At 40.2% G+C, this 7,568-nt stretch overlaps 1 protein-coding gene across 1 annotated transcript; it reads right to left on the bottom strand.

Annotated features, from left to right (window-relative positions):
• Nucleotides 1–339: 339 nt before the first annotated feature.
• Nucleotides 340–3,552, bottom strand: LOC146483997 (phosphatidylinositol transfer protein alpha isoform-like). Its single transcript, XM_085105319.1, has one exon. The coding sequence runs from the start codon at nucleotides 3,437–3,439 to the stop codon at nucleotides 2,639–2,641; it is 801 nt and encodes a 266-aa protein (XP_084961445.1). The 5' UTR covers nucleotides 3,440–3,552; the 3' UTR covers nucleotides 340–2,638.
• Between the last annotated feature and the right edge of the window lie 4,016 nt (nucleotides 3,553–7,568).

Genomic DNA, 7,568 nt, shown 5'->3' with positions numbered 1-7,568 from the left:
TTCATAAAAAATACCTTGCAGTTTGCATCCAACATTACTTAAACTTTCATGTACATGGACCTGTCACAAAGGCCCTTGCAAACCCACAAGACATTAAATATGAAAGTTTCATGTTGTCAGAGGGAACTATAGATACTTTGGTTTATATCAATGGGCAAAGATTTCAAAACATTCCACACTCCTGTGCACAAATCTAGAAACAAGGGAGATTAAAACATAAGTAATTATTTTTAAGTTCACTTCTTGATTTGACTTGTGATATATCTGTTCCTATCCTATATGCTCCAAGCTAAACAAGATACCCAAAAAATTCAGTATGTATTGCAAATCAAGCTCAGATAAAATCAATTGACATTTTATTTAATTTCCTTTCTTCAATAAGTGCTTCCATTTCATCAAAAAGTGAAAAATAGTATTACAATTAATCTTTATTCATACAGCAAATTTTACCCTACTTAAAAATTAGTTCCAATAAATAGACCTACCAAAATTACTAACAACATTACACAATCCATATCTCCAAAGACTATAAAGAAATAATATTACAATATTTCTCATTTTTGGCTTGTTAATGTAATGGAGAAAGACTAATGTTGAGTCCTCTAAGAATATGCTAACAGTAGACAAATTTGCTCTCAACAGTAAACTGATTTACAGTTCACTTACCACTAGACTTGTCTTGAACACTTAATTTGCCCCTATTCTTTCAACCAAGGCCAAGTGGCGATTGAATGTTCTTAATATATTTCAATGGTACTAACTTGAGCCTCTGAACATTCTTAAGTTCTTAAACGTTTCTTCGTCAAGTATTTATGCAAATCAATGTGGGTATGACCAGATAGTAGAATCAGTGATATACAATGTAATGGAAACATTTCAGCCTCTTGGACTATACATTTGCTCAAACAAAACTGTCACATTCCAGACCAAATATGAAGACTTAAATCTCAGTTGTGAAATGTTCTGAACACATTCTTAAAATTTGGCCAATCTCAGTCCCAGCATTCTTAGAAAAGAGGTTATCATAGGAAAAAAGTGTTGATGACAAACGATTGCTCTATTCTACTTCTGGTAATACTGTTACATAACAATTACATGTGGAAAATTCACCTGTTGTGGTGTATTTATCAGATGCAAACAAAAACATAACCATGTCAAGTACAACAGTTAGTTCCAGCACTTCAAAAATAAAAAGCATACTTAAGAATATCATTGCTACATGTAGTTATCACAATTCTTAACCACGTAATAAGTGCATGTATTGATTTATCGATACAAACACATCACTGCATTATTTTTTTGTCAAATGTCAAAGCCATGCAAAATTCTTAATCACCACAGCTCAGCAAATACAAATCAAACAAAAGAGAATCAAATGTAAAATTCCTTGTTCCAAAATACTAAAGAATTTCCAAAGTATCTACAGGTGATGTGTTTCAACTGCCACAAGACCAAATTTCACCCCTTAAAATTAGAAGTGCTTTTATAAACAGATCTACATGTAAGAATGAAAAACTGTCAAGGTCTTGCCACAGAGTATTTAGAACTCAATTCAATCTACCTACAGCTGTACGTGTAACTGTCACTCAATTTGGGGGTCTTATATTTTCAGAATTTTGTGGCAAACAAGGAGAGGAAACAAAGACTACTTTACGAAACAAATTTTACACCTTTACAAGCACCGACTTTTGTTGAATCACAAAATAAAGCTTTGCAAACTAGCATTCTCATAAAATAAAGTAGCCACAAAAATTAATACAACTAGGGCCTATTAAATTAATTAGCAACAACCCTGGAAACAGGCTGGTGGACAGCAAGTTACATGAGCAAATCAAATTTCAAAGCTTGGCTTCTAGTACAACAGGCCATCACTTTAAAACTTGCCACTTTCAAAATAGACAAACGGCACCGTTAACAGTCCTTGTGTTAAGCAAAAAATAATTCAGTGTCAAGTAATTAAATGTAATCTGAACAAACTGCGAATTGTAAGCATTAGATACTAAGTCAAATAATTTTCTGTCCAAATTTGAGGGATATCTGAGACTAGAGAGCAAGCAATCATATTTTCTGTGACTACTGTCCAAGACTGTGGACTACCATGCTAAATTTTCAGAGAAATGTAAGGAAAATTTAAAGTACAATTAGATACTTTCCAACCCAGGTATATCCATCAAATTTAAACAGGCAAATCTTTGGCCTAGATACATACAAACATACATACACACATCCTTTATTTGACAAGTAGGTCAGCTGATGCGGTCCTACAATAATTATTTATATCATAGATTTTACAGATTGCCATTATTCAGCAACCACTTTTTTCCTCACAAAACACTGTATTTCGTGCACCGTTTGCCTCATTTTAAACAAAAGGATTCAACAGGAAAAGGCTCATTCATATTCACCACGAAAAATCCATTTTATTTCTCTGACAGCATATTCTAAATTGAAGAGAACTTGCTGCACCAGCTAAAACACGTTGTCCGATAAGAACTAGCTTATGATATATATCCACATTAAACTACGACTATGCTATTTTTGATAACATTTACCTGTTAAACTTACTTGAGAGCTTGCTTATTTTGGAAAAAACCGAACACACTTCCTTTCACTATTTCCTTAAAAGCTATGAACCAGTTCATTTTTCCACCATCCCTCTCACTTGTCCTTTACTTCTTTCTTGGTCCAGATCTTCCTTAGTCTTGTCTTCAAGCTCTCGTATGTCCTCCATAGTCATGCCAAACCACTTATCGATCCAGCAAAACAACTGCCGATGAAAGTTGGTGAGAAGACGCAATACTGCCTTAAAGATGACATTCTGCACTTTTGTCTGTAGACCCCACCATTTAAACTGCACGCGGTACAACTTGTAACAGGTCATTTTGGGATAATTGTCGTCCTTCTCCCACTCGCCGCTTCGTAAAGGACCCCTCCCGGTTTTCTCAGAATGGAACTTGGTGGGGTCTTCCTCTTCTTTGTAATCAGCTGAAGAGACAGGTCCACAAATGTCAATGTTAACGATCTCTCTCTTACCCAGCTCTTTCCCTTCTAGTTGGTGAACGTTGTCTAGATCGCAAACGCCTTCCTTGTGCCAAGTGTCGATAAGAATATGAAAGTTTTCGTTCATGTAAGGGTTCGAATATTCCGTTCTACAGAACGGATAAGCATTCCACGCTTTCTCGTGAATTTCCAAAGAACCTCTTGGAGCCAAAAGGCGAACAAACATGGGCACCTTCGACGCTAAATGGAAAACCTTATGGGTATACTGTCCATCGCCGTACTTCTCATGGTTTGTGTACGGTTCGTTCACTAACACCTCAATGCCTTCGCCTCCTCCCGTTTCGTTCTTACTTGCTTCTGCCACGGCATATAGCTGACCTATTTTATATTCCTCGACAGAAATTGGTAAAGCGATCCGATACTCCTTAATTTCAGCCATTGTCAACTAAATAACCCAAATAATCGTATGAAAACTCTTCTATAAAGCTTATATTGCCGGTGAAAGTGAATGACTCCGCTGCTCGCAATGTGCTCGAGCGGCTTCAGGCGTGACGTAATGGAAACCACAAGGCCTTGCAAAATATCCATGTTTTCCGCATGCGCAATAAGATTTTTTGACCGCTAGCCAAAGGCGCAGTGTCAGCAGACGCTCCAGCGCCAGCATCATGAATCTTAGTCTAATCTTAGGCCCCGTTTATATGGAGAAAAGTTGTCCCGGGTAGAAGGGTCACTCGCCTACCCAGGCTACCCTGGGCGAGCCAGCTTTTCCTACATTTCCTTACAAAACTTGGCGAATCGTTTACATGAGAAACAAAAAGTTGGCTCGGCTGGAAGGGTGACCCGCCTAGCCGGGTCACCCTTTTTCGATGGTAGGGTCACCGTACCCTCCTAGCCGGGCCAACTTTTCTCCATATAAGCACTTTGGCTCCCCCTCGCTCAAACCTTCCTCGGGGGCTGAACGAAAAAGAAAAGTGAGAAACATAAAAGGATCGTTACAAATGAAGATTTAAAATATAAAATGCGTGACAATGATTGGTTATTTAGGACTAAGTTACAATTGTGAGGTTTGTATTGCAAACCGAAATGTCGGAAATTTTTTTTTTTTTTTTGAAAACAAATATATTTCAGTTATTCTAGCCTTGCTTATTCTACCAAGCTCGTCACCTCCGCCGTTGGGATCAGTCCGCCGTCAGTATTTTTTATTTGAAATAACTTTCTGATCCAGGTCTACAAGTGATCTGGCACCACTCATCGGTTTGTCGCTGTGGAATTGCAGATTTTATTATATTTGTTCCATCTATAGGCTTTTGACTGGGAAAAATTTGGTGTTTTGGATAGGTGGTCGCTTATGGGAGGTAGTCGCACACTTCCGTGCATGAAGGTTCGACTGTAGTATAAGGATCGCGTGAGGTGACCAGCCTCTTGCTCCCCCACATTCTATGAAGCCACTCAGATATTCTCTTCATTAGCTGGAATTCGTCTCAAAGAATACCCAACATACGAATACACCAGAGGTGAGTCAATTTTATTCATTTTGTATCATTATTTTTAAAAAGTTCGGAATCGACAATATTTCTGAATATTTTATTCCGCATACCAAAATCGTATAAAGCCTGAACGGCCGCCTGTCACTCAATGCCACTTCCACACAATCAGGAAGCTCCTGACACAATTAATTTATTACTCGCTCTCTAGAGACGTAACCTTGGGATGCTTGTGGTCTCCACACCTCTTTGCGCCTCTGAATAGCCTGCAGAACAGGCGTCATGTTTTTGCGCTGTTTTCAGGCGAGCAGAGGCAAGTACAAGGCGAGTGCGGAGCGCGAGTCACGCACGACGGGAGGGGTCCCGCGATCGCCTCGTGCTTGCCTCCGCTCGCCTGAAAACAGCGCAAAAACATAACGCCTGTTCTGCAGGCTAGGCTCTGGATTAGTGGAGGAGCGCCTATAACAAATGATCATACCAGCCCTCCCTACATCTCAACCCGGGGAAGTCCCCACCTGATCAAAGGCTAAGGAGCGCCAAGCTGCGCAGTCTGGAATGGATTGCTTTTAGTCATGTTTTTAGCTCGATGCTCAAAGCCTTAATTTAAGAGATGAGTCTGGAGAGTATCCTTGAAGCCTGTTGTTTCTTTTGGTCACCACCTGGGAGTGTTCTCTCTTGCATGCAACTCGCCATAGAACCATCTTTTTTGGAGCCGGTTGTCTGGAATGCGGGCTACGTGGCTCGTCCATCTTAGGTGGGATTACATCAGTAAAGATGGTAAATCTGTTATGTCGCAGTTATCGGGGGACAGGAAGTCACTAATGGTATCAGTCATGACCTGAATGGTTTTAGCCTGAAGCCTTTCTGAGCTAGGTTGAAAAGTTTACCATCTGTACGATAGCTGATGTTGATTCCAACGTTGCTATTCCTGAATGCATCACGCATCGCAGAAACATGAGGCTGAAGAGCCGCCAACGGTAAGGTACAAGTCATAGCCTTGAATCACACCATTGTTGCGGATTGGAAAGGGTTGCCTTGATTCTCCGTTTTCCTGGACACTGACAAACATGCATTTAAGAAATTGCAATATAAGAGTAACGTATTTTAATCAGTTTTCTGGACATCCAAACTGATCTTTCTCTGTTGACTAAGATCGACATAGGTGTAGCCGTCGGTACCTACTCTCAACGATCCAAAAGCAGATCTACAATGGCCTTGCTCACGTACAGATGCCGTCGAAGTTTGCTCTTTCAACAAGGGATTCAAAGACGCGCCAATTATCCATCTGTATAAGCGCAACAGAAATCGCCAGGCCTCTGTGACAGTCATCGAGTCATCAGCTCTCTACAGGGAAGATAACCAGAATCCTCTTCGACTGACTCACACAAGGCATACCTTGAAAATGGTCTTCTCCCTGAAATTAGATGGAATGTGGGACAATCGAAATGGTGTTTGCTGTGAGACAACTGCAAGAGAAATGCCAGGAACACATTATAGACCTGTACTCCGCCATGCTGATGAGGCCTAATAAGGCTGAAACAGTTTTCCTTGGCGGTCACTGCCACTGCCAGGGTCATGGCTGCACGCACGCGTGACGTACTGGATATGTCGCGCAGTTGTGTGACTACTGCATTAATATTACAACCATGCAGCTCTGACGAGCCAATGGAGTGGCGGTGATCATGCTCCCAGACTCGTAACAGATCTCATGGCGTTTTGTTTGGTCACGTTCATATATTTGAATCATCAAATCCGATTTGGTGGATCCTAGTGACTTTAATCCCATAGATGGTTTGCATTGCCACCATGCTGGTGGACAAAACAAAAGAAAATTTGCTCACATAGTTTGCATAAAAGTGGCAGTTAACTCCCTGAGGAGAAAAATCGTATTGTTCCTGTCCACCAACATGGCGGCCATGATCAGATCATGGCGGCCATGCATGAAGTCACATGCAAACCATCAAATAGAGCTGGGTCAAATTCCACTCTTTTGCATCCTGTGTCCCCGGCGAATGTAGGTCAAAACGCCAGGCGGGACACAACGTTAACACACTCCCACACTCAGGACATTCCCCCCCCCTTAATAAGAGAACTCAGGACATTACGCCCCCTAATAACAGAAATGATGTTCAAGCCAGCTAGAATTTATATAATTATTTTTACTACTTAACCAATTCGAGCTATTTACGCCAGCGACACTGATATATAGCATAGCGAATTAGCAGCTCATCTTGGCAACATTATTGCACTTTTTATAGCTAGTGTCGGATGTTCTCAAAAACTAGGAAACTATCTTTTTTACTATCAACTCATTTTTCTTCGGTATTACCACGTTTGTAAACCTGAGAATAAGAATGTTGAAAAATACATTTTGATTATAACAGAAACCTAAACTGTCTTCATTGCTTGGAATTCACCATTTTCTTTACGTCCACCATCATTAAGCTCATGATCGCTGAAGTATATAAGTGTCCGTTATGAAATTTTCGCTTTAGATTGGACCCAGTAGAACAAAAAGCCAAGCCGGGGTCAAGATCATCACTTAATGATAATCTAATCAGGGCTCTCGTGTAAAGCAGTTTACTCTATTTATTTGTAGTTTTAGAAAGGTTATATTATGAATTCTTGTAAATAGTGTTTTGATTGCTGGGGCGGATCTAGGGGTAGTTCGGGTGGTTCGGTCGAACCCCCTAAACTGAACGTAAAAACGTATAAAAAACGCGTGGTTAAAAAAAAGTGAACCAACTCAGCTAATAAAGATATGTTTTGAAAATGACTGATATTTCTTTGTGTCGTTGTACGCGAAAACAGCAATAATAAGACAAATTTGTGCCTAGTTGAAAATTGCCCCTAGTACGTTCGCTTGAGCTATAAAATTACTGCTTACCAACGCTTACACCTCCCGCCAAAACTGACAGTTTATGCCTGTCTGCCAATCATTCCAATTCCGGCATTGCGCAAGGCCACGCCGTCGGTTCTTTGGAAATCAGAGTTGTGGATCAGAACAGCAACCCCGGAGAATCTTGCTGGCTTCTCCCATTTTTGAGGAATCATGAATGTTTAATTTGAATGAATTTAAAATGT

The sequence above is a fragment of the Pavona decussata genome, unplaced genomic scaffold (assembly GCF_977016875.1).
Source record: "Pavona decussata unplaced genomic scaffold, jaPavDecu1.1 SCAFFOLD_37, whole genome shotgun sequence".
NCBI classification, from domain to species: domain Eukaryota; kingdom Metazoa; phylum Cnidaria; class Anthozoa; order Scleractinia; family Agariciidae; genus Pavona; species Pavona decussata.
The sequence above is the reverse complement of the archived record's forward strand: the minus strand, read 5'-3'. Positions and strand labels throughout refer to the sequence as shown.